At 37.8% G+C, this 26,196-nt stretch overlaps 1 protein-coding gene across 7 annotated transcripts in view; it reads left to right on the forward strand.

Moving 5' to 3' along the window:
* Nucleotides 1–26,196, forward strand: part of SMARCAD1 (SNF2 related chromatin remodeling ATPase with DExD box 1) — a 66,237-nt gene that overhangs the window by 24,250 nt on the left and 15,791 nt on the right. For 6 of the 7 annotated variants that reach the window (XM_032762576.1, XM_032762578.2, XM_075066160.1 and 3 more), the window contains 5 exons: nt 785–876; nt 7,176–7,265; nt 8,213–8,297; nt 11,032–11,429; nt 24,519–24,721. In XM_032762576.1, coding sequence (XP_032618467.1) covers nt 785–876; nt 7,176–7,265; nt 8,213–8,297; nt 11,032–11,429; nt 24,519–24,721 — 868 coding nt within the window. Of the gene's footprint in view, nt 1–784; nt 877–7,175; nt 7,266–8,212; nt 8,298–11,031; nt 11,430–11,715; nt 12,071–24,518; nt 24,722–26,196 lie in introns of those variants that run through there. The other variant, XM_032762582.2, reaches the window with a different exon arrangement.

The raw sequence follows: 26,196 nt of genomic DNA on the forward strand, positions 1-26,196 counted from the left end.
GCTCCAGCATATGTGTTTAACACTAAATGTTTGTGTTAGCTAGCTCTTAGGTTTAGTGTAAATAACAATAGTTTTTCTTTGTCCCTTTTGTTTGCTCTTCTTCTGAATCCCAGAGGTGTTGATTCAGCACAGAATCCCTGGGCTTCAAACATTGCCCTTCCTGTGGGACTGTTGTGCAAGATGTGTGGTTGACTGGTCAGTTTATAACTCTGAGGTTCTATTGTATTGCATTAATTTGATACTAAGTTTTTTATAACATTCCTCTTTACAAAACCTAAATTTGGAGTCCTAAATAAGTTGTGTGTCATATTTTTAGGTTCCTTAAATATCACAAAGAAGACACATTGTGAACATAAACATGTATTCAGCTATTTGCATATTTCCTTTAAACCATCTGTTACAATGGTAAAGAAAATTTTTGCATATTTTGTCAGTATTTGATTTTACCCTCTTAACATGAACAGAGATGAAAAGTATAGTTCAAAAGGAATAGGATTTTAAATTTTAATTTCTATTAGAATAGAATGTTTCATTGCTTCTGCTCCCAGATGCTTAAAATTCTGTTGTAAAAATCATATTGATTCTATATTGCCTAAAAATAATTGCTGTTTTGTATTAAAAGGATGAGTATGTTTACACAAATTCTCACATTTGTTAATATTTGGTATTTCTCAAAGTTGACATAATTGGTAGCTTCTGTAATGTTGATTTGAACGATTCTGCTGTTTCAGGATAAATTTCAAATTGATGTAATTTTCAATTCTGCTTTTTTATATTTTTAAAGCTGCATCCCGAAAAAGGAAACTAAGCCAATCACCCACAAACAATTCTGAAGACAGTGGTGACCAAATTTCAAAAAAGCAAAAAACAAACTCTGTAAGTGTTACCCTTTCTGTTTTACAGCCACAAAATAAATTGATCCCTGATGGCTTTGGGAACATCAAGAGCCTCCTGAATTAGTGCCTTATCTCAGGAAATCACACTAATCATTATTGGAGTTAAAAGCTCTACTTCCCCCTGACTTAATTTTTTCATTATTTCTTGATTCCTCCCTCCCCCCTTTTTTGGTAAAGATTATATGCTTCAATATTCTATGTGTATTGAATTATATCTGAGTGCCAACTGTAGTATTGTCATGGGAAAAAGGGAACAACAATTAAGGACATGGTCCTGCAATGTGCTCAACACCATCAGTTCCCATAAAGTCAGTGGAAGCTGTTGGGTGCGCAGAGTCTGTCCGCATCAGAGTTTGATCCTAAGTTAAGCATCAAGAAATTGCTTAAGTTTTTCCTCAGAAAAATTATACAGAAAAACAAGCAACTTCTTGACGCTTATATATAAAATAAAATGGTAATTTAGTTGTGTTTTGGGGAAATGTTTATAAGGAACTTGGAACAGTAAATCAAATTTTGGGTAATTTTGATAACCTTGGCTAGTAAAGAGAAGCTGTATTCTGAAGGTGACCCATTCAGTTTTGTATCTGATATATTTGATGTGCAGTTCTACAATCCCATCTTCAGGCCAAACCCTGGAAAAGCACACGACATCATGGCAAAAGGATGACATTAGACTATGGTGTAGCAAGGATGGGAATTCTTTTGTTAAAAGTAGAGTTAGGTGGAGAAAGGCAATTACATTTCAGAGGATTTTGTTACAGTAGATTCCGCTTAATAGCAATCTTGATTATTAGCAATTTTTGGTTAATGGCGACATATTGTCAGCGATTAAATGCCCACCTATCAACATCAATGTTAATGAGATTCAGATACTAACAAGACGCATGCTGCTTACTAACAGCTCTTTAGAGGAGAAGTCCTACCTGTAATCAGATTCCTGGCTCTGAGCATGCACAGCTGAGCACTTATGTATATACCATGGCTTCCAAATATATGTACATATTTCTCACCAGTAAATTCAGGTTCTGTAGGCCCTATGTGAGCCTGGCACTAAGCAAATGTCAATAGCATGTCTCAAAGTTGGTTGTTTAATTCATTCTGAAGAACAGCCATAACATTTTACAGGCGCATGGGAACATCACAAAGAGTCTGCAAGCATCAAGGCAATGGAAAGGAGACCGATGCTGGTGAAGCCCTGGGGCTGTGGTTTCAGTGTAAGCTTGGCCAAGGTGCTCGACTCTCTGGGCTGATGCTGAAACAGAAAGCGAGTCAGCTGGCAGCAGAACAGGGGAAGGGATTCAGCCCTGTGGATTGCTAGTTCTGTTGCTGGAAAGCCCAGCACAATATCATTCAGTATAAGGAACACGGCAAGAAACAAGATGCTGATCTTCTGATGGGTAATGAATGGAGGGTGGATGCCTTACCTAGCATTCTAGAGGAGTTCTAGCCTCATGATATTTTCAATGCTGATGAGACTAGTGCTGAAAGAAGCCTTGGTATGCTGATAGAAGGGCTTACAGGAAGGAGAAAAGCTACGGACCTCATCACAGTGCTGTGTTGTGCAAACCTGGATGGGACAGAGAAACAGTCTCTTACAGTGATTGGAAAGAGCAAGTGCCTCTGTTATTTCCCTAAGGACTACTCAAGGCTGCCTATGATCTACAGAAGTTCAGCCAATGCCTGGGTGACAAGTGTGTTGTTTTGAAGAGTGGCTAAAGAACTGGAACAGGAAGTTGAGACTACAGGACTGCCACGTCTGCTTGTTTATTGATAATTGTCCAGCTCATTCAATTGTAGAGCTGTCACACATTGTGTTAAAGTTTTTGCCTCCAAACACAGCCTCCGTTATGCAGCCGATGGAGAAAGGTCTCATTAAAAACTTCGAAGGTCACTGCCATGCTCATCTTAATGGACGCATAATGGCCTCTCTCTATCCTGACCCACATCTACTAGCAGTGGATGTTGCCAAAAAAATAACTCTGATGCACTTCATCTCGCTAAGGAATCATGGGCTCCTGTTCTCCTCAAGACTGTTCAAAACTGCTTCAGAAAGGCCAGGTTTGTATGAACAACAGAAAATGCTGGCTTGGTGGACATTGATGTGCTGGCCAGCGTTTCAGTTCCTGGCACTCTAACAGCTAAGGAATTTAAGGCTATTGTTGAGTTTGACAGCCATTTGGAGATGGAAGGTGAGTTCACTGATGCCAAACATTTGGAGATAGTAGAGGTTGTCAAGTGCCTACAGGCTGAGGCACAAGTGGATAGTGGATGGGATGAGGAACCTGCAGAGCCTTTGCTTATACAACAGCTACAGGCAGTCGACGTTTTCTGCAGAATATGCCAGGATCATGGCTTTGAGAGTGGTTACAAGGCTGCACACAAAATTGAGAAGGATTTGCAATTGGAGGTGGTAAACTGTATAAAGAAGATAACAATGGACAAATGGTGTTCTTAAAACATTTTTTGTATACGAAATATAGTAAAATTTTGTGCTGCTTTACTCTCTCACACAAGCGGAGCAGTAACTGTAAATACAGTGCAGTTCAGCCTGTAGACACACATTGTACGTTTTCTTGAGTGCTTTTTAAATGTTTGCCATGATAGAATTCTGTGCTACTGTAGTCTTTGTGACCTATAGCAACCTAAGATTTACTACGTCTGCTCTATGCATTGTGGTACACTATGCAATATATCTATTTCTGTATGTCACTTTTTGGTTTTCTGCTTCAGGACACTGTGACAAATAAACGTTAATAAACAATTAATTGTACAATGTATCGTTCCACACTGATATTTCTATGTATCCCCCTGAAAATAGTACCTTCTGCTTATTAGCAACTTCTGGAAAACAGCAGTTTTCCTTTTGGAACTCAGAGGTTGCTAATAAGTGGAATCTACTGAATTTTGAAATCTGGTTTAGTTCTGATTTGGGGGGGGGGAAACATTTTTCTTTCCAAAAGGGAATGGAGCCAGACTGCCCTGGAACCATGGATTCTGGGAGCCAGCAAGCCCGGGAGATGGGACTCAGGGGTTTCAGGCTCCTGGTTTCCTATTAGCCTGCCAGTTGGGCTGCTGGGGAGCCATAAGTCTGGAAGGTCCAGGCTGCTGAGGACCTGGACTGGTGAGCTGGCAGACTTCCAAAGGAAACCTGATAGCCAGGTTTTGAAACCTGCCTGGTGGGCAGTGTTCTGTTAGAATCCTGAAATTAAATAATCTCTTCGAAACATTTTGATTTCAACAAATCAAATTCCACCAAAAAAATGTCTGAATTTTTCTAACCAGTTTCACAAAAAGCCTTCATAAAATGTGTGTTCAACCTAAATGAACAGAAGTGAGAGAATTACAAATCAAGGGCTACCACTTCACCTTGGTTTGCTAATTATGACTGGAAACTAGACGCAGTACCTGGACTTGCTAAGTGTTCATTTTAAATGTTACTGCAGTTATTAACCTGGGACCCGTGTGCTCCATAGGCAGGAGTGCTAGCAGGTGAGCTGACCACTACTGTTGGGCAATTCATTAGCTTCTAGCATCATGCAGCTAAACATCTGAGAGGGCTTCATGAACATTAATTAAACCTCATAACAACTCTGACACATAGGTAAGTAGTAGTATAACCATATTACAGATGAGAGAGAGAAGTAAGGTGATTTGCCTGTATGTCTGGTGATTCGTCACTACGTGCATACCACTGCTAATATTGCTAGGCAGCTGCATTGTGAGCTTGATCATGACCTTCACCTCAGGTGAACGGGGAGTTGGTCTGTCATGAGCTCTGTCCCTGGCCTCTGCTGAGAAGGGATTGCAAGTTGGCCTGACTGCTGTGGTGATTTTTAAAGAAGCTTCCCTACTGTGCTAAAGTGATCTAACAATATGGTTAAGCACATGATTCCCAGAGCTGGCTGGAAAATGCTGCTGGCCTTCATCCACTTGGTCACTTAGCTTCACGTGAGCCAAAAATGAGATCTGGATGATAGAGAGGTCTGGTTATTCTTTTTGTAGGCGCTACCACACCCCATATTTGGTCTCCTTGTGTGGTATCTCCCGTTTGTTGATATAAGAGTAACCTGATGTTGTCCTACTTCCTTCCCTGAGCTGAGCCCTTTTTGACCTTGACACTGAAGTCATCGAGACTTGCTGTTGGTGTGAATGTTGAAATGATTGGGAACCATAATTCCTTGAATTTTTGTTCAGTACCTCATGGTGTCACCAATGGACTAGGTCTTTTGCTGGCTTCACTTCTGCTGTTTGACATGCTCTGAATCTTATCTTTGGGCTGGGCTGGGAGATAAAGCTGTGAAGATCAGATCACAACTTCATCTAGACGAAGGAATAATTGGCCAGTTTTCAGAATGGAGAGAGGTAAATAGTGGTGTCCCCCAGGGGTCTGTACTGAAATGAGTGCTGTTGAACATACTCATAAATTATCTGGAAAAAGGGGTACATGGTGACGTGGCAAAACCTGCAGATGGTGCAAAACTACTCAAGAGAGTTAAGTCCCAGGCAGCTACAAAAGAATCTCTCAAAACTGGTGACCGGGCAACGAAGGAGCAGATGAAATTCACTGTTGATAAATGCAAAGTAGTGCACATTGGAAAACATAATCCCTATTTTACATATTAAATGATGGGGTCTAAAATAGTCAATGCCGCTTAATAAAGAGATCTTGGAGTCATTGTGTTCTCTGAAAACATCCACTCAATGTGTAGTGGCAGTTGAAAAAGCGAACAGATTTTGTGGATCATTAGGAAAGGGATAGATGGTAAGACAGAAAATATCACATTGCCTCTATATAAATCCATGGTATGCCCGCATCTTGAATACTGCATGCAAATGTGGTTGCCCCATCTCAAAAAAAAAATGTACTGGAATTGGAAAAGATACAGAAAAGGGCAAAAAAACTCATTATGGTCTGGAGCAGCTTCCATAGGAGGAGAGATTAAGAAGACTGGGGTTTTCAGCTTGGAAAAGAGAGAACTAATGGGTATATGATAAAGGTTTATAAAATCATGACGTGTGGAAAATTTGACTAAGGAAGTGTTATTTACTCCTCCTCCTCCTAACACAAGAACTAGGGGGTCACCCAATGAACTTAATAGGCAGCAAATTTAAAACAAAAGGGAGTATTTTTTTCACACAATGCACAGTCAGTATGTGGAACTCTTTGCCAGAGGATATTGTGAAGGCCAAAACTATAACAGGGTTCAAAAAAGAACTAGATCAGTTCATGGAGGATAGGTCCATCAACGGCTATTAGCCAGGATGGGCAGGAATGATGTCCCTAGCCCTCTGTTTGCCAGAAGCTGGGAATGAGTGACAGAGGATGAATCACTTGATGATTACCTGTTCTATTCATTCCCTCTAAGGCATCTGCCATTGACCACTGTCAGAAGACAGAATACTGGGATGGATGGACCATTGGTCTGACCCAGTCTGGTGATTGTTATGTTGATTTCTTATATTGTTATATGGTGAATCCATAAGAGAACTGTGAGTAGAATTTGGAAATCCTGGCTCCCATTTATGAGCTTTAACTGCTAGGTCACATTCTCTGTTTCCTACAAACCAGTAGGAACTGTAGTTCTACTAGTTTCTTTCTGTGTTGGAAATCTCTTATCAGGGTTTGGTATAATTTTATTGTGCCTTAATACAATATTCAGTTTCCTAGGATTTTACATTTGCCAGAATTCTGACATGAAGTTGAACTTCATAATGTCTTTAAAGGGCCATTGTTGAGTAATTGACTGTTTAAGTTCTCTAACCACGTCTGCCTTCCCGTTCCTTCTACACAAGAAGAGTTGTCAAGACTGAGTTACATTCCTCAAAATTTCAAGTTTAAAAAAAAAAAAACTTGATTGTGTTAGAGAATCTCATATATCATATAAAGCCACTCTATTTTTTTAGAACAACTTAAATGATTTTAAGTTGGCCAAGGTCCATTTATTGTAATTTGGTAAAGAACCTAAAGTTTTTGATTGTCTGTTGTTTCTTATTGAAGTCAAACTTTTTCCTCTTTCAGTACTCTAAGAATTTTCTATACTGTTCTTGGAGGGTTTTGTCTCATTTTGAACACAGTTATAAATGAAGAAAACAGTATTAGTCACTTATTTCTGTCTGCACAGCTCAGATATTTCTGCAAATTGTTTTTATCATTCAAAGGGTGACTATTTAAAAGGTAAGCAAAGTTAGGCATGTTAGTTCACTTTTGTTTGAGTAGTAGTATTATGAAGCATTAAGCAAAATGATCTCTAAAATTGCTACATCTTTTCTGAATCATAGCTAGAAGGGGAAGAATCTCAAAAAGAATGGGAAAAGCAAGACGCTCTTGTAAAGAAACTGCAAAATAAATTTCCCAGTTTGGATAAAGAGGTAAGCTAGTATGTGTCTTTTGGGGGCAAACCTACTGTTTTATGTAAGAATGTAAAAATGCAATAAGTGCACAGGACCAGATTTTAGCTCCCATTCCAGCTGCTTAACCACTTACCTGGCCAACGGGAATTTCTAGACGGCATGGAGCCAGTCAAGTGACCCCAGCACAAGCAGTGTTTCTACAGAAAGGGTTCGTGGGAGGAACACCTTTCTGCTGCTCCTATTGGCATGGTCTCTTGAGACTGTAGACAATTGGACATAAATTAGAATATGTAAACCCTGTTGGCCCATCTTCTGGTCCTGCATTAAGCATGAGTTGGCCAGACCAAAAAGTCTGACCTACAGTCTGAATATATGCGAAAATTTATTTAGGCATGTTACATTGTTTTATCATTAAAATATTCATGTTGTTTTTAGAATTCAACTCTTTTCTTTAAACTGGAGTAAGCGTATCTGTATAGGTCATTATGTGGGATACCTGGTTTTTAGAGGAAGAATTATTAGAAACTGTGCTGGTGGTGTTATAAAGAGCTGAAATAGATCAGCAGTCGTATAGAGAATTCAGTCAGTTGGTGGTGGTTTTATATTTTAAATGTGGAAGGCCAAGTATATTACCTATACTAGGAAGGTGGTAAGCTGCTGATGTGCAATATTCTGAAGTTTGTGTATAGTATTTCCTTGCATTTTCATCTAGAATACTGTTAACTTTAATTAGAAGACCTGTTTCATCATAGGGAGATAATTGAAGTTAGGAACAGTTTAAAAAAAAAATAATCAAGTGTGTAGTTACAATATATTTAGTATGCATCGTGCATCCTGTGCATAACTGTATGCATTAATCAAAGGTTTTGTCAGGTACTTGTTTGAGAGGTGCTTCTCTTGTTCCTATTTGTTAAAGAATATACTTTTTGCATAATGGTGCGATAATGAAAATCCTGTTTTAACAGGAACTGAAAGATGTACTTCAAGAACATAACTGGGTGTTTCATGAAGCACTGGAGTCTTTAAAAGTATTTGCAGAAGACCAACAGGGTAAATAAAGACAGATTTACAGTCCGTTTTATTCTGTAATAAAATAACAGATGTGAGCAGTGTAAATCTCCCTAATGTCTAAATAAGACAATCCTGACAGTGATTAAGATAATATCTTAAAAGTGATGTGCAAAAACAGGTTTTTTTTTGGAGAGTGGTGCAGAGGAAAAGAATGTAAAAGAAACTGGTTCTAAATGTTGAAAAAGAAAGTATATATGTTGAATTTGCATCCTATTTTTTGGAGTTGCATGCTTTTTTGTATGGAAGTTTAAGGCAAGTATATTCGTTTGTCAAGTGCAAATTTGCACTTATGAGCATAACTCCCTATTCCAGGGGTTCTCAAACTGGGGGTCGGGACTCCTCAGGGGGTCACGAGGTTATTACATGGGGGGTCGTTAGCTGTCAGTCTCCACCCGAAACTCCGCTTTGCCTCCAGCATTTATAATAGTGTTAAATAGATAAAGTGTTTTTAATTTATAAGGGGGCGGGGTCACACTCAGAGGCTTGCTGTGTGAAAAGGGTCACCAGTACAGAAGTTTGAGAACCACTGCTCTGTTTGTTAATATATATAATATATAAACATATTCTCTGTGATAAGAAAACATCAAACATGATTCTCTTTGAATTGAGTAGTTCACAAAGTACTAATCTCAAGGCAATGAAAGTGACTCAGTAAATCAGTTTATTCTATTTAAGAAGTCTGTTAGCATAGAAGTAATATTTAGACTGTATTTAGAGTGAAATAATGCAAAAATTAGTCTTAAAAGTCCAGTGAAATACTAATGCATGAAATTTGATAGAAATAAGCATTACACCGCTGACAGATACCCAGACTACTACAAAGGAAATACCCCATATTTAATATGAGCAGATACTGTGCCTTAATTCTTTAATATTGCAATAATGCCAGGAAGCACCAATCAAAGTCAGGAACCGCCGTGTGCTTGCTACTATACAAAAGTAGAGAGTCTTTCTGATCTGAGGAATTTACAAAATGAAATATCATTTAACTTGTGTTTCCATTAGGATATGTATGTCACAAGTACATAAATAAATGTATCTTACAAATCAAGTCATTGGTGATGTGATTAAAATCTCCAAACTGAGTTACCTTAATCTGATCATCTATAAGCAAGGCTCAGCTGCAGCAACAAGACTTCATACATGCAAAAGGCTATTTTACTAGGGTATTTTATTACTCTAGTTCTCGTAGAATAATAGGACTGTAAGGGACCTTCAGAAGTCATCTAATCCAGTCCTCTGCACTCTTGGCAGGACTAAATATTATCTAGACCATTGCTGACAGGTGTTTGTCTAACCTGCACTTAAAAATTTCCAATGATGGAGATTCCAAAACCTCCCTAGGCAATTTCTATAATTTTCTTTAAGAGCATTTGTTTTCATAGACTTGTTGGCAGAAAATGGTAGTAAAATGAGGAAAAAATACAGAATCAAAATTATAGATTAGGAGCATAAAATGTTTATTGTGCACAGATGTTTACTTACTTCCAGGAAGAGTGGTGAGAATTTATTCCCAGGATTACAGAGGCTGTATCTTTGGGTGTATCAACACAACAAAATATTTTATTTTTTTTAGACAGTGTATGATGGGCTGTTGGGTCGCTATAGGCTGATAGCTGGATAAATATGCTATATATCTTATGACAACAACCTATAATAGGTTTGTGCATGAATGTAATAACTTGTACTTAAGTGTGCTTCTTGAAGAATCATTGGGATAGGATAGTGCTTTTTACGTGATCTTCACCTCCATGGAGGAGATATCGGTGTTGAAAGGCAGCTGCTCATTGCCTTTCCTTTTTAGCAAAAAGGGCTGCTTAGGATTTGTGAACCTAAAGCAGGGTTAAACAGGAGAATAGACATTACGATATGAATAGTATTTAAGTATATTTTTAAATTGAGAGGTCAAAAGGATACACCTTGACACTTTTTTTCCTAAAAAGGACTGATAACTTATTTTAAGAAAAAAATGAGTTAATTATTTTAAAATAGGATTAGGGTTATAAAAAATCAGAAGTTCATAACTGAACCAACAACATTTTGTTTATTTAAAAGCTCTAGTTCCTCAAGTTAACAGGTGCCTGCTTTTGGTGTCCCGCCCGTAATGCTGCTGTGAGATGCAGTAAAGTGAGACTAGGTTTATGCTTTAGTGTGTGTGTGGTGAAAGCATGTGCTAAATCAGGCTTGTGTGCTTAATCTATCAGCATAATTTTTTTTTGAGGGACCAGGGGGACCCTATTCTATTAAAATCAAACTTCTGTGTCACATTCCTTAGAGTATCAAAGGTTGCTTTATACATATCATAACTGTGACCATTTTTGCCTTAATGAGTTAAGCTTAAGTCCTACTAATATAGATACTCTGAATTTATATTTATGATAGTTAACAAGTTGAAGTTACTTGGCTTTGAATTAGAATTGTATAAAGTGTTCTAATCTTATGGTTTGTCTTTTCATTGTGATTCCAATTACTTGATGATTTTGTATTTGCTGTGGTAGTTACATCTTTCTAAATATACAGGAAAAGGTTCCAAATGCAGCTTGAATAAAGTTTTGCAATTAGTAAACTGAAATTAGTTTCCACGCTATATATAAAGCAGAGGAGAGTGTTGGCATTTACATAAGCCTTTATTTTGAAAAGCAGCAGTTCTTATGAAGATTTTTGATCTTGAACAATGCATCTTGTCACTTACTTTTTTACGTTATGTACACAGATGTGCAATATCCTTCCAAAAGTGAAGTTTCTAGTTGGAACGAAGTCTCTCCAAATAGCAAAAAGCACTATAATAATGACACTAAACTGAAGGTGAAACAGAAATCTTCTGCAAAAGCTCAGAATGGCTTTAGGAAAAAAGATAAAGGCAAAAAAGGTGTTTGGAGGACTAAAAGAGAAACAGAAGATTCAGAATACGAGTCAGCTTCAGAAGGTGGTAGCTCCCTTGATGAGGACTACAGCAGTGGTGATGAAGTGATGGAGGATGGTTACAAAACTAAAATAGTTAGCTTCCTGCAAGATGCTTCACTAGGTGAACTCACTTTGATTCCTCAGTGTTCTCAGAAAAAGGCTCAGAAGATAACGGAGCACCGGCCCTTTAATAGTTGGGAAGCTCTGGTAAGTCTGCATTCTTTTTTTAATATTCCCAGTGTGTTTATAGTCAAGGTATCTTCAGTCTAGGGAGGCATAGATGGGTGGCCTTATCCTGATTAGGGTAAAACACTATATTCATTTTAAGCCAATAGCATTTCAAATAGTGTCATATGACCTAATTTTGAATGAATTAAAGGGTGATTTTCCTGAAAAACCCAAGCTGATTGGCTGGCAATACTGTCACTCATTCTTTAGCATAGAAACTTGGTTCATTTCACTGCAGAAGAAGAAATTAGAGCTTTCATTTAGGAAGGAGTTGTTTGCTAGCCTGTTCTGATCTGTTTTAGCTGAAAAACCATGCAGAAGGCAAGAATTTAGCAGAACTTTTACTGCAGCTACTTTGAGCAGCAGCAACTTCCAAGGAAGCTCCATGATTAAAGATGCTAGCATGGATATTTTAAGCTTCACCATAGGAGAAGCAAATGTTTTGTTCTATTTTTCTTTTAATAATATTGCAACTCAGTCACTAGCATGGTTTTGCTGGCTAAGCAGTGCGGCCATTTTAAGGATTGCAGTAGTCAGCTGAATTTTTAAATCAAAAAGGTAAAAGGCATCAGGAAACCTAAAAGACATACTATCATTAAATGGGAAAACATCAGTCACTGGTAAGTTCGCGATGTACTGTCACTTAATGAGTTTTATTTATTTTCAAATGTGTTCCATAATGTGTCTGTTTGCTTAGAGTTTTGTATGTTTCAACAAAGTGAAAGACATCAAACCTAATCCGTGCAGTATTGTGACAGAAAATTCGAAGCACTCAGGCAGGGAATGTTGTGGATTTGAAAAGTTTTTCTTAAGCTACTGTGTGATGGCACCAGCTTTTGGAGCAAATAAGTTTATAGGCCTTTTAAAAATAATGGATATAGGTTTTTTTCATCGGTATGTGTGTGTAAAAAAAACAAAAAAAACCCAAAAAACTGATGCGTGTTAATGTTTTTTTAAAAGCTATCTTTTTATACTTAAAGAAGGAAGAAGACATTGTAATACAATGTAACCTTGCAGTACTTTGTGTGCAAATATTTCGCACCATTAAAAGTATGAGATCTGCATCAGATTTTTCAGAAAATTACATTAATTATCACTTAAGTCATAAAGTATTCAAAAATATAGAAGTACAGCTTCACAAATATGTTGCAAAAGAAATCCGTTTTGCCTGAAGCCTTTGGCTTCTTAAAGAACATCTGTCATAATTCTGTTCCTTTCCAAACTTGTTGGGCTTTGCCTGAGCTGATTCTTTGGGAAAGTATTTGCTAAAGGGCTACCCTCTCCCTCTATATTTGCTAAAATATTTTAACAGAATCAAGTTGTATGGGCTTGTTTAATTGAATTCAAAATATTTCTTTCATATAGATTGCCTTTGTCAGCACTCACATGTTTATGTAGTTGCTGTAACCACATGCCCACAATGTAACTAAGATACAGCAAACTAGTTTCTAGCAGATGTTTGTTAGAGTATAGTTTTAATTGTTTTTTAAAAGATCCAGTATTCAGCAACCCAGTACTTTCCCTACGAACTAATACATTGGAATAATATAACAATTTGGATTTTTTTTTAATAAAACTTCAAAACTAAGCCAAATCTCCAAGATTTTTTTCTCCAACTTTTTCACATGTAAAATACATGGTAGACTATTAGAAATTATCCTTGCTTGCACAGTATTAGAAAAAAGAAAACTTGTAATGAAAAGATGTTAAGGTTAAGGGCTAGCAGTGATTTACAGTAGATATTCAGAAACTGTAGTAAAAGCTTCATAAATGCATAATAGAAGAAGTACTGCTGTATTAGAGATAGGGGGAAAGGTTAATTTTCTGAGAATTGAATTGAGGGGCTTATTCTATGAAAAATCAAGTCTCCACTCTAAAGAATTCTTTTTTCTGTTCTGAAAAATCAGCATCTTAATTGCATTGTACTGGACAATATTCTTTAAATGCAGTTTGTCAAGGAATTGCAGATTATTGCAACTATTAGGAATATTTTGAAGTTGCTTAAAATTGAATCTTAACGGCTGAGGCAGATTATATAGCTATTTCTCCTGATGAACAGTAGAAAGTGCAAGTATATACTAGTGGAAAATGTGCTGGAATAAATTCTCATTCATTAAAAGGGAGGTGGTTAAATATATAAAGGAAAGTATAGGCAGTTGAATGGTAAATATGGTAAAGTTAATATGTAAAAAGAATATGGAGTAGAACAGTAGAGAAGTGGCATTAATTTTTAATCTTGCAACAATATTGAATATACAGTTTGTTTTTAATTGTATTATTCAAGCCTATGTTAGTGTATGCTTCAGTTTTAAGGCAGGATGAAAGAAATGTGCATAAAACTTGTTGTAATGTATTTTGCCAGTAATTCAGAATGTTACAGCACTTTGTCTCCAAAATAAAGATTTTTTTGAAGATTGTCTTCCTGTTACTCTGGTAAATTAGTGGCCGCCTGTGTAAGGACCATGTGTAGTTCTGTTAAGTGTCCTTTATATTAGTATGGCCATGTTTTTAAATAATCTATGCAGTATCAAAATCTGTTGTTCTGTATTTTGCTTCTTATTTAAAAAAGTTTTTTGTCATTCTGCTCAGTTTTTTCTAAATATCATTAACTGTAATAGTCATCAGTACAGATTGTGCTTTCATAGTTTTTCAATGTGCTTTCAAAATCATAACTGATAAAGCTGGTAGATTACATAAATTAAGGGACTGTTAAGTAATGAAGATGGAAGGTCATTAATTGAAAGCAATCTGGATAGCTTGGTAAACTGGGCACAAGCAAAGTGTTTTAATATGGCTAAATGTCCATGTGTCCATCTAGGAACAAAGAATGTTGACCTTAACAAAGAGAAGGTTAAGGGGTGTCTTGACTATAGTCTGTAAGTACCTACAGGGGCATAAATATTTAATAATGGGCTCTTCAGTCTAGCAGAGAAAGGTATAATGTGATCCAATGACTGGAAGTTGGAGCTAGATAGAATCAGACTAGAAATAAGGTTTAAATATTTAACTGACAGTAATTAACCATTGGAACAATTTACCAAAGTTAGTGCTGGATTCTTCATCGGTGACCCTTTTAAGATCAAGATTGGATGTTGTTCTAAAAAGATCAGATCTAGGAATTATTTTGGGGAAGTTCTATAAAAGTTAATAACATTTTCTCAGATAATTGAAACTGCCAGTAAAATAAGGGTACTTGTGCACAACCCAGTATACTAGGAACTCAGTGGAGCCAATAAGTGAGATTCTGTGCTGTGTTTCTGACAGACACAACACAGAATTTGCAGACCAAGGATTGAGGTGGTTGGGGCTAAGGTGGCTTTAAGTATCCTTTGCACCCGATTTGAGCCTGCACTGTTCTGTTGGCTGGAATAGCCCACATCATAACTGAGAGAGCCTCGGAGAACTGTCTAAATTATGTTAGTATCCTGAGGTTGCCATATGGGTCACTGGGCTGTGTGCTTTGGGTCCTGCCCTCATATGCCTCTTCCAGCCCTGCCTCTGACATGTCATCGTCTGTGCTAGGTAGGGTTGACTGCCCTCCAAGATTGGTCTGGAATCTTTAGGAATTAAAGATTAATCTTTAATTAAAGTTGTCATGTGATGAAATCTGCAGGAATACCTCCAACCAAAACTGGCAACCCTAGTGCCAGGATTCGAAAGCGGGCCTTGGAAGGCCATCTTATGATCTTCTTTAGTATCTGTGTAAAAGAAATTTCTCTGCAACCAGAACTGAGGCTTTTAGGTATCCGTAACACTGCTGTTGCCCTTTTACCAGGCATAAAGGGGGCAGAGTAGAGGTGACGGTCATCCTATGGGTTTAGTCCATTTTGAACAGACTGTTCTGATGTTTTTAGAATTAAGGGCAATTTTAATTTGAAAGCCCATCACCACCATCCATGCACTCATTTTCAGAGTGACTGTGGTAATTAGAAGAGGTGCTGAGTATAACTTTTGTATGTGAACACTATTGCATATATTGACAAAGAAAGATCTCAAGCTGTACATAGTATTTTGTGTTCTTATTGTGTCCTATTGAAGTAAATGCTACTAAGGCCTTTAATTTTGAAGGGAGTAAAGTCTTCTGCAACGTTTTCCACTGTTAACTGTTGTTCAAGCAAATGAGTTGGTCAGAACGTTGTTATTTGAGTAGAAACTAGTGTATTTGGGAACTTCAGTTGCATAACAAGAATTTTCATTAAAAAGAACTCAAAATGTTGTGGGTTTCAGAACTTTCCCTTAAAAACTCTAGTTAATATGTATGCCATATCTGTCATAACTTCCTGCAATCAGCCCTATGCAAAGGTTAAAATATAAATAGTCTTAATTTTTTCCCCTAAAAGAATGGAAACTTGTGTAACCCCCAAAGCATTCTCTCTTCACCCAAGCAACCACTTGTTCTTATTGTTTTCATCTTTGTTCTGCCCAGTCTACACCTAAAAGCTCTTAATATTTTTATCCTCTATTCTTAATTTAACATAGGTCCCTATCCCATAACTACTGAGTTTTTAGCATTTGCTACCATGAATATTTCCACTAAAAGTTATGTGACCACTGATGGTAGTGAGCACTAACGTTAGGGCCAGATCCTGCAGATATGTACTACTATCTGGACAGGACTCCGCAGTGTCATTGCACATCTACGGCACTTAAATTAGAATTTTTATTACTGGTACAGATGAATTGCAAACTGTTACCATCGTCTTCAACAGGAATTTGTAGTAAGATGTATTTCTGATGGAAATAGTTGTCTGGGCTGGAATCACTCTTTAGGTTGCCCAGCATTTCTCGTTAAGACCTGTGTTCGGTTACTTATGACTTTGCCAAACCGTTAAGTGTTTGGGCTGAAACTTTCATGCTGCATGTTTATCTGATGCTGAAGTGTTTTGGAAAATTCCAAGAAGGAGGCTAAAGAAAAATGCATTGTTTTGCCCATATTAAAAAAAACTCCAACAACCTGTTCTTTGAAAAGCTCTACTGAGCCTATTGTTTGAAGCAGAGATTTGAAATTTTGCAGGGGATCTCAGGGATGTGCCTTTTGCCTTCTCTGTGAAAACCTGTCTATAGTTGGCCAAATTATAACAAGGGTCCTTTAAAAGCTTCTGAGTTGTATCCATTGTTTATGGGACTAATAAGTCTGTAGCCTAAACAATGTGACTTTTAGGGCCTAACTTTAAAAAATGCATGCATTATGGCCTACTTAACTGTGCATGCTTCTAAAAACTCAAATCTTAAGTCTCTACTGATCCTATGTAAATACAAAGCTAAGCATCTGAACTTCTCTGACACAGTAATGTTTTTTTTCCTGTAGATAATTCAGAATGGCAGATAAAGTACATCTTGTAACTTGGAGACGAATGCTGATGCAAAATAAAGTGCATGGTTTTATAACAGCTTCTATTTCAGTGCATTTAAGTATAGATTACAGGATTTATATTCATGCCAACCAGAGCTTTAGGCATTAGGGCAAATGTTGGAATTTTTAATCTTATTAAAAATCACGTTCTTCGTGGCTGTTTTTAATAAAAGATGTTTTTTCAGAAAACTTATTTGCAGGTATCTGCATGCAGATCCCAGTATTGCTTAAATTAGAGGGATTTGGTAAGATTTTTTCACTTTTTTGTTTAAACAACAAAAACCCAAACACGCGACCTGCCAGTGAAGGATATCCTTTTATTGGAACACTTACTGAACTAAAGTGAGATCTGATTGTTGAACTGACATTAGCAAACCAGTTTTGTGTTGATTTCATGTAAGTTCTTTATAGATAAACTCTGCAGTTATGGGGAGTGGGGAAGAGATTGAGCTACTTACAAGTTGAGATTTTTTGTTGTACGATCAGTGGGTATCTTGTATAAGGAAGAAAAAGTTGTAGAGCCTGTTCCGATACTACTACTTTTAAGGAAGAGTAACATACTACATTTTACCGGACCACCCCGTTATCTATAATTCTGTGAAGAACATGTTGAAAAGTTAATGTGGTAGTACTAATACTAAAGACTTGCAAATGTAAGTGTTCTTAGGTGTTCTACATTTAACATTATTTAAGTTAAAAATACTTATTTTCCTCTTTAAACTGAAGTATATTATGCACTTAATGTTTTCTGCCTGATGATTCATTGATAACAAACATGGCCCCCAATCCTGTAATGAGAAGTGTTGATTGACCTCTGACCTAAAGCAAATCCCCACTGATTTCTGTGGGGCTTCATGTAGTTATAAAGGTTCACCTCCAATGTTTTCATGAAGAATCGGGGTTGTGGCTCTATTAAGCCTTTCAATGCCCCTTTGAGGCTGACAAGCCTTGCTAGTTTTAGAGCTGAGGAAACTGAGGCACAAAGTAAGTATTGTGCTCAGTCACACATGGTGCAAGTGGCAGAACTTAATAGAATCCACCTCTCCTTATTGCCAGTCGTTACTGCAAGCCTATCTTTGTGTATGAGTCTGGGTAGCAACACATGTCAAGGTTTCTTGTCAACAACCATTTCTTCCGGTGGTAGGAAGTTAAAAATATTATTTAAAACCATATGAATATTGATTCTGTTTGTATTGTATCAGAGTGAAAAGATATCAATTGTTGAGGAAATGCAAACAAGTGAAGGTGATGTGTGTAGATTTTAAGCAGGCATGTAACAGAAGAAATGAGGCTTACATGTTGCAATAAATAGTGCCTGACTGCCCACCTGATTATTCCCAAGGTGAACAGTTTTGTGCGTTGATTAAAAGTAGAAATATAGTGTGAAATAATAAGAGGGTTGCTTTTGGCTGTAATTGGTTACTCGGTTCCATTTCATTAACTTCAAGTTCAGAATAAGGCAATAAAAATTAGACATTGATTATCTGTGATGTACGGATAAGCTAGAACATAGATTCTGAACTTGGTGGTTGTAAACAGGTCTGGGGGATTCTGACCACCCTCCTTTTACTTCAATGGCTAGATGGCAAAGAGTTCCTAAAGCATTTTTGGTTTTTAACATGTTGAGAACCTCTTGGCTAGGAAATACTATTCTTACTGGGCTTCTATTTGTTTAAACTAGAGCGCACTTCAGGCTCCCAGACCAAGATTATATCTTGAATGTGTGGTAAACTCCAGAAAGATGACAAAGGAAATGGATTGAGGTGAAGGAGAGCATATTGTGTAGTTTTTAGAATACAGTTCTAGAATTCTGATTTGTGTTCTTCCAACTCACTTGATGTGACACTTGGAAAGTTAACCTCTGTGCCACAGTTCACACCTCTGTAAAATGGGGTATTACTAACCTTGCAAAATACTCTGAGAGCCTCTGCTGAAAGATGCTAGAAATGTGCAGTGATGGTGGTAGTAATGAAATTCAATGAGGTTGCGTAGCACTGCGAAGTTTGATACGTGATGTGGAATAATGGATGGAAAAACTGTTCTAGTAGCAGTAATTGGAGAGTATGAAAACCACTCTCAAGAAGGTATGTTATGAAATGTCTTTAGTATACTGCAGTGTAACCTTGATGAAAATGTTCAGGGAAGGACTAGAAAATTGAGCGTTGTGGTGTAAAGGGTGCTGATGAGAAAACTCACTTGGAGGATGAAGTTATCACTGCAGAAAGTGGGAATAGGCAAGCACATGCATGACTGACTTTCCTTCACATTTCAGCTTTAGAAATCCTCAAATATGAGATAAAACAGCCAACGTTTTGCAGATGCTTTGGGAAGGTGAGTTATTTGGCAACTGCAGAAACTTGACATAGCCTGTGGAGGGAACTATCTCAATTTATCTACTTCAGTACTTTACTAACATATATCATAGTTAGGATGCTATGTTAGGGTGGCTACTAAGGCTGCCTTGTGCTAGGCCCTGTTGTGATGCTCCCTTGGTTCTGAGGTAGGGTTCTGAGGTACCCTGCTACTTCCTCCCCTTAGCATGAGGGAGATTTGTCCATCCCTGCCAAGTGACTCCTGACACCCCTAGTCACAAGCACTTCCCCTCAGCCCAGGTGTGCGTCACTGTCGCTCTGCAAACAGATTCCAGCCCCAGCTTCTCTGACCGTCACCTTGGAGTGTGGAGACCTTATCCACTGGACACTCACAGAATTACCAGACCTGCTATTCCCAAAGGAGCGGTATACCACAGCTTACTGGTTACACCTTAGGTTCTAGCTCTGCTTAACACAGAGCACTTGGATTTGTCTGTTTTGTAAACATATTTTTGTTTTCATTATAAAGAATAGATATTTAAATTATAGCAAATAGAATTAATGGAGACAAAGGTTACATATAACATCAAATCATAATACTTAATCTTAGCTAACAAGATGCACTCTTGTCCGATGATGTACTGCTTCCTCCAAGGTTCTTCTCACAGTGTTTTCCAGCCAGGATGCCGGAGACCCAGTTTTCATGAGATGAAGCCCATTGGCAACTTGTCTCCCCAGATGGGGGGATACCATGGCATCCTTAGATGTATTCAGCCGGTCCTTAGTTCTTCAGCTATGAAACAGGGATACCCCTGCCCCATTTTTTACCTCTTCCTTTTAATTTTTCTTCCAAAGTCCCTGTGACATCTTCATTGGCTTTTGATGTAGAGTGCTAATAGACTTCTGTCATTACAGTGGTCAGCTACGGAGATAAGTGTCTCCCACCGCCTGTTTGGAGGAGTAGGTCTCAAGGGATGCTACCTCTGGGTGACCCGTGTTTAACACACATCTCCTTACATATTACCCACCCATAAATTTCGCAAAGATTATTACCACCAGTGTGACACATGCTTTCAGTGGAAACCTGACAAGGCCCTTTTTGGTGACCTAGAATGTAAATAACAGACTCAGAGGATCCCTGTAATTCTTATGCACTCCTGGGCTGTCTGCCACATGACCTCAAGAGATCCTTGGGCACAACGGTACAAACACCCAGTAAGTTGTGGTCTCTGACCCAAAGAGCTTGTGGATATCTAAAATAATCAGGAACAGAGAAGGGAGTGTGAAGAAAGAGTAATAGGAACATGAATTGACATAGACCAGAGTACACAGTTAAATTGGATTGTTTTATAAAAGGTGATGGAAACATTCGTGTTTTTCTTAAAACTGTTCAAGACATTCCCTGCATCTTTGCACAAATAATTTGATTCTTTAGCAACTTCTAAACCTTTTCCAAAATACAATGTCCCTTTAGAAACTTAATATGCAGAACAGCATGTTATTGCAAATGAGGTCCAACAAGAGTTTTTATATAGTAAAATAACTTTTTTTGTGCCTGTTTTACTTTAGTTTATGGTTTCATTTTTTTTATAGTACTGTATCCCAGCACCTAGCTTTGCTACAGTCCACTTGTGACTTTCCTGAAACTGTGCTACCATTATCTTCCAGATAGTAAGACCTCCACAGCACCCATTGTACATGTGATTGTACAATTCCCAGTGCAGTAGGGTCACAATCCTGGTTGGGACCTTCGTGTACTACCATTTCACTCCTGTTTGTTAATAACAAAGATACAAAGTTTTCTGAGAGCAGCATATAGTTCTGTTGCTAGTTCGACATGTCTACATGATTCCTAGACCACCTATAAAAACAGCACACCTAGCAACATGTGCTCCTGACCACCTCCCACACCTCTGCGTGTGAGTGCCCATCTAGATTTCTTCACCCATTTATATGAGAGTCAAGGGAAAGGATGATTTCCAGCCAAGACTGGAGTTGAGGCTAAGGATTTATCTATACAGAAAGTTGTCCCTTTGTCTTTTTTTTTTTTTTTTTCCCCCCCTCTTATATGAAGGGGCACTCTTCTCTTTGCTGCTCCCTAAGGGTATGGCTACACTTGAAATTTCAAAGCGCTGCCAGGGCAGCGCTTTGAAGTGTGAGTGTGGTCGGAGCGCCAGCGCTGGGGGAGAGCTCTCCCAGCACTGCATGTAAACCACATCCTCTACGAGTGTAGCTTGCAGCACTGGGAGCCGCGTTCCCAGCGCTGCGGCACTGATTACACTGAGGCTTTACAGTGCTGTATCTTGCAGCGCTCAGGGGGGTGTTTTTTCACACCCCTGAGCGTGAAAGTTGCCAGTGTAGCCATACCCTAAGGCTTCAGCTTGGCAGGTGGAGGATAGTAGAGAGAAATGGGCTACTCCTCGCCTGTAAGCCTCATGCATCTCTTTGAACTGGAGGGAGCAGAATGCTGGCAGCAGGAGATCAGTGGTTAAGAAGTAGGGAGCCTATTGAGAGCTGTGTGATCACGGCAGGGTAAGAAGGCTGCCTCTGGCAGCTGGTCAGGAGATATTCATGGGAAAACCCTTCCCCCTATGTAGCTCTTGAAGAGAGATTGTTGGCTGCCTAGAGCAGTTCCAATGTCATGGTGGCATCCAGTGATGTGGTGGCACCCAATTACTTACTACTCTCATCAGCATGGTTAGACTCGGTGGAGCCCCTCCACCCAGTTCTTCTGTTTGCTCCCCACAACAACAAAAATTGGCTTCCTAAAGGAGGAGGAATAGATCTTTTAGGAGAAGTCATAGGCTGGGACTTGGGATCTAAGTACTGGTGCTGTTCAAATGTATGCAGCCCCACAAGTGGTCAGAGTAGTGGCCAGGCCCATGACTCAAGTGAGAAAATGGTTTGGAGAAAAGTGAAAATTAGTCTAATTTTGTTCGTCTCAAATACAGTTAGTATCAAAAACTAAAAATGTTACATTTGGAGTCTATGAACTTCCTGCTAAATTGTTATGTTATGAATATAATTTTTTAAATAAATTCTGATTGTGCAAACCTTGGTATATTATCCCTGGTGTTATAGCGTTTTCTATTGATAGTGACGCTTATAATTTTTACTTGCTCAGCTTAAGGTGTGAGTATATTAAATAATCCTCATTTGTTACAATATCTAACATTAAAATCTGAAAAGAAGGATAAATAGAATGGTGAACAAAAATGTCCTTAAATTCTGCCAACTTCCATTATGTTTTCATATTTGATATTTTTGTATATTTCTATTTGGTAAATTCCATAGCCATAAGGGATCGTTGTGATCATCTTATCTCACCTGCTGTATAACACAGACAATAGAACTTCCCCAAAGTAATTCCTAGAGCACATTGTTTAGAAAAACATCTAATCTTGATTTTAAAATCACCAGTGTACTGCCAGCCTGGGTAAATAGCTCCAATGTTAAAAATTTGTCTTTTTTCCAGTCTGATTCGTCCAACTTCAACCTCCAGCCTTTGAATCATTTTATATCTTCCTCTTCTAGATTGAAGAGCCCATTATTAACTATTTGTTCCCTGTGTAGGTACTAATAGACTTTAATCAGCATTCTCTTTGTTAAGCTAGATTGAGGTCTTTGAATCGATCACTAAGGCTTGTTTTCTAATCCTTTAATCATTCTCGTGGCGTTTCTCTGAACACTTTCCAATTGATCAACGTCCTTCTTGAACTGTGGACGTGAGAATTGGATGCAGCATCCTAGCAGTGGTCAGATCCACGCCAAATACAGAGGTAAAATAACCTCTCCACTCCTCAAGATTCCCCAGTTTGTACATCCCAGGAACTCATGTTCAGCTGATTATCCACCATGACCCTCAAATCTTTTTCAGAATTACTGCTTCCCAGGATAGTCTCTCTTTCTGTAAGTATGGCCTAGGTTCTTTGTTCGTAAATGAATACTTATACATTTTGCCATATTAAAACACACATTGTTTGCTTGTGCTCAGTTTACCAAGAGATCCAGATCACTCTGCATCAGTGACCTGTCTTCATGGTTTACCACTCTCTCTCAATTTCTGCAAATTTTATTGTAGGGCTGAGAACTTATTCCTATGGGACCTCATGGTAAACACACTTGTTTAATGATGATTCCCTGATTACAAATACTTTTGTAAACCTATCATTTGGGCAGGTTTTAATCCATTTAATGTCTGCTGTGTTTTTTATACCCTTCTAGTTTTTTATTTAAATATTGTAGGGTGCCAAGTCAAACATCTTACAGAAGTCCAAGTATATTATGCCAACACTATTTCCTTTATCAATCATATTTGTAATTTCCTTTTTTTTAAAATAGTTTCGTTTGACAGGATCTATTTTCCAGAAATATGTTGATTGTCATGAATTATACTACCCTACTTTTATTCTTCATTAATCAAGTCCCATATCAGCTGCTTCATTGTTTTGCCTGGGATTTATGTCGTACTGACAGGCCTGTCTGTCTATCTAATCACACATCATCCTGCTTACCCTTGTTAAAAATTAAGGTAACATTACCTTTCTTCCAGTCTTCTGGAACTTTTCCAGTCTCCTATGATTTGTTGAAAATCAACATTAGTGGTCAGTCAGGCTCCTGAGCCAGGCCTTCTAAAACTCTTGGCTTCCAGTAGATCTATTCCTGGTTCTGCAGAGGCCACAGTGGGACGTGCTACCTATACCCTGTAATGCTGGGGCTGATTGAAACTCTTGAATGTAAAAATTACACGAGAGCAGCTCTAGGTATGTTTTTTCAATAAATGAGTCATCTTTTTCTTTATAAAAATAGCACTCTTAGCGCACATATTGAATACCTCTAGTCTTGAAGCCATAAAGAAAATAATGTTCCTAAGCAAATTCATGTAGTGGACCTAAGAAGTCACAGTATGAAATATTGAAGAAATGTTTGGAGCAGTTTTTTAGTATTTGCGTCTCTTGTCTAAGAAGGTTTTTTGTTCAAAGGATAGGAGCCAAATTGCTCACATACCACCATAATTCTTACCATTAACACCATTATGTATAGTCTCGAAGCTCTTCAAGAACTCAGGGAACGTGAGCTGAATTTCACAAAACTCTACAGGTGTTATTAAAGGATAGCCGCCCCCCCCCCCCCCCCCCAAAAGCGCCCCTGTTTGAAACAGATCTAGGGATTGTTCCTTCAGCTCTTAACAGGAATGAAAGGAAGCACATCAGTTAACAGCATTAGCAACGAAAATTTACACTGTTAATGATGTAATAACCTTTATACATATTTTTCTTACAAAAAATTACTAATACAGTGTTTATGAAAGATTAGAGTTGTAAAACAATGTGTTTAAGCTCCGTGATGGTCATTTTTAATTTTCGTATCAGTGTCCATTGGTGTATTTTTTTCTTTTAATAGTTTACAAAAATGAGTAAAACAAATGGATTATCAGAAGATATTATATGGAACTGCAAAATATTGCTCAAAGAGAGAGACGTGGTTCTAAAACTCATGAACAAATGTGAAGACATTTCAAATAAATTGACAAAACAAGTTACCAGGATCACTGAAGATGGAGGATGTGGATGGAATATAGAGCAACCTTCCATTCTGAATCAAAGGTACATCTGAATACTATCTGACATACAGAAGAAATGGTTGATACTATGGGCATGTGAAGGTAGAGATTTTCAAAACTCTGAGCCTGAAATTAGGTGTTGAAGACTATGTTTAGGCACCTAAATAAACTGACTTTTTTTCAAAATGGTTGAACCCCTTGACTTAGATAGGAACTTGCTTTGTGCTTAGCACTTTTGGGAATCAGTTCCTACTTAGATTAGATGCCTGACTAGAGTTGAGAGGTTTGGAACCTATTTTTGTATATCTGACCCAAAAGGATTTCCTTCATGCTTTAAAAGGTACATGCACTGGGCTGTCATACAGTTACCAAAAAGAAAAAAAATCTTTGTGGGAGGGACATAAAAGAAGTAAAAATGGGAGTTTCTGCCATTCATGTGTGAGGGAGACTTACTGATGCATTTACTGGTAACCACTAACTTTTTAATACACAGGATAAAATAAATAAGTTAATGGAATTACAGAAGTAAATAAGACAGCCTGCTGTGCATATTATGAACAACAAGTTTTACTGAAATGTTGTTAAAGAATCTTTGCAATGCTTAGGGTATTGTGCATTACAGGGTTGAAATGCGTAGATGCCCTGATGTTGAGAATCCGTCAGAATTGACTCAGCCTTTCAACTTTCCAGAGCAGATAAAAATAAGTTCTGTGCAGTTTGCTGTATGGCTCTGTTTTGAATGAGGTCTTGCAAACTGAGGCCTGGATCCTACAAGCTACTCTGCACAGCTTGATGCCTAAACCCACCAAGGAGCCCCTTTTGACGTCAGTGCTGTAGAGCAGCCCACCCATAGTGAGCAATTTTCAGGAATCGGGCATAAGGTCTTCTGTGCGCTATATCATCACCAAAAATTCCTTGTGTAGTGTATAGTAGTAACTTTAGATGGACTGTTTACACCTCTGATTAAAAGAACAAATATTTTGTTGAATTGTTTTGTTTTTGGTGTAAAATAAAAATAGTCAAGAGCCAACACTTAACATTCTTGACGGCATACCCTACTTTTCTTCTATATTCTCCTGTTCAGTTTTTACTTCTAAAAATAAACTTTCTAAAGAGGGTCACTGTATGAGAGATTTCTAATAAGTTGTTCTGCTTTACGAATGGGTGCAGCTGCATCACAGATTCTATAATAGAACTAAAATGTTTTCCTATATTTTTAAATAACTGTTGTATGCCAGTTAATGATTAAAAAACAGACACAATATAAATGGGCTAAAGGAAAACATTATAGTTTCATTTTTTTTAAATAATTTTTAAAATGTGTAATGGATTCAAACAACTAAAAACAATTTTTAAACTTAAGTGACATTCGTTTTGTTCGTAATCATGGGCTGGGAGAGACTTTCAGGACTCTTGAAAGTGATTTCTTGGCTCCCAAGTGGGTCTCAGGTGGAATAAATGGTGGGAAACACTACAATAAACGGTTAGGATGATAATTGTAGGAATTTATTATTTTTG

Source organism: Chelonoidis abingdonii, chromosome 5, assembly GCF_003597395.2.
Source record: "Chelonoidis abingdonii isolate Lonesome George chromosome 5, CheloAbing_2.0, whole genome shotgun sequence".
Lineage (NCBI taxonomy): Eukaryota > Metazoa > Chordata > Testudines > Testudinidae > Chelonoidis > Chelonoidis abingdonii.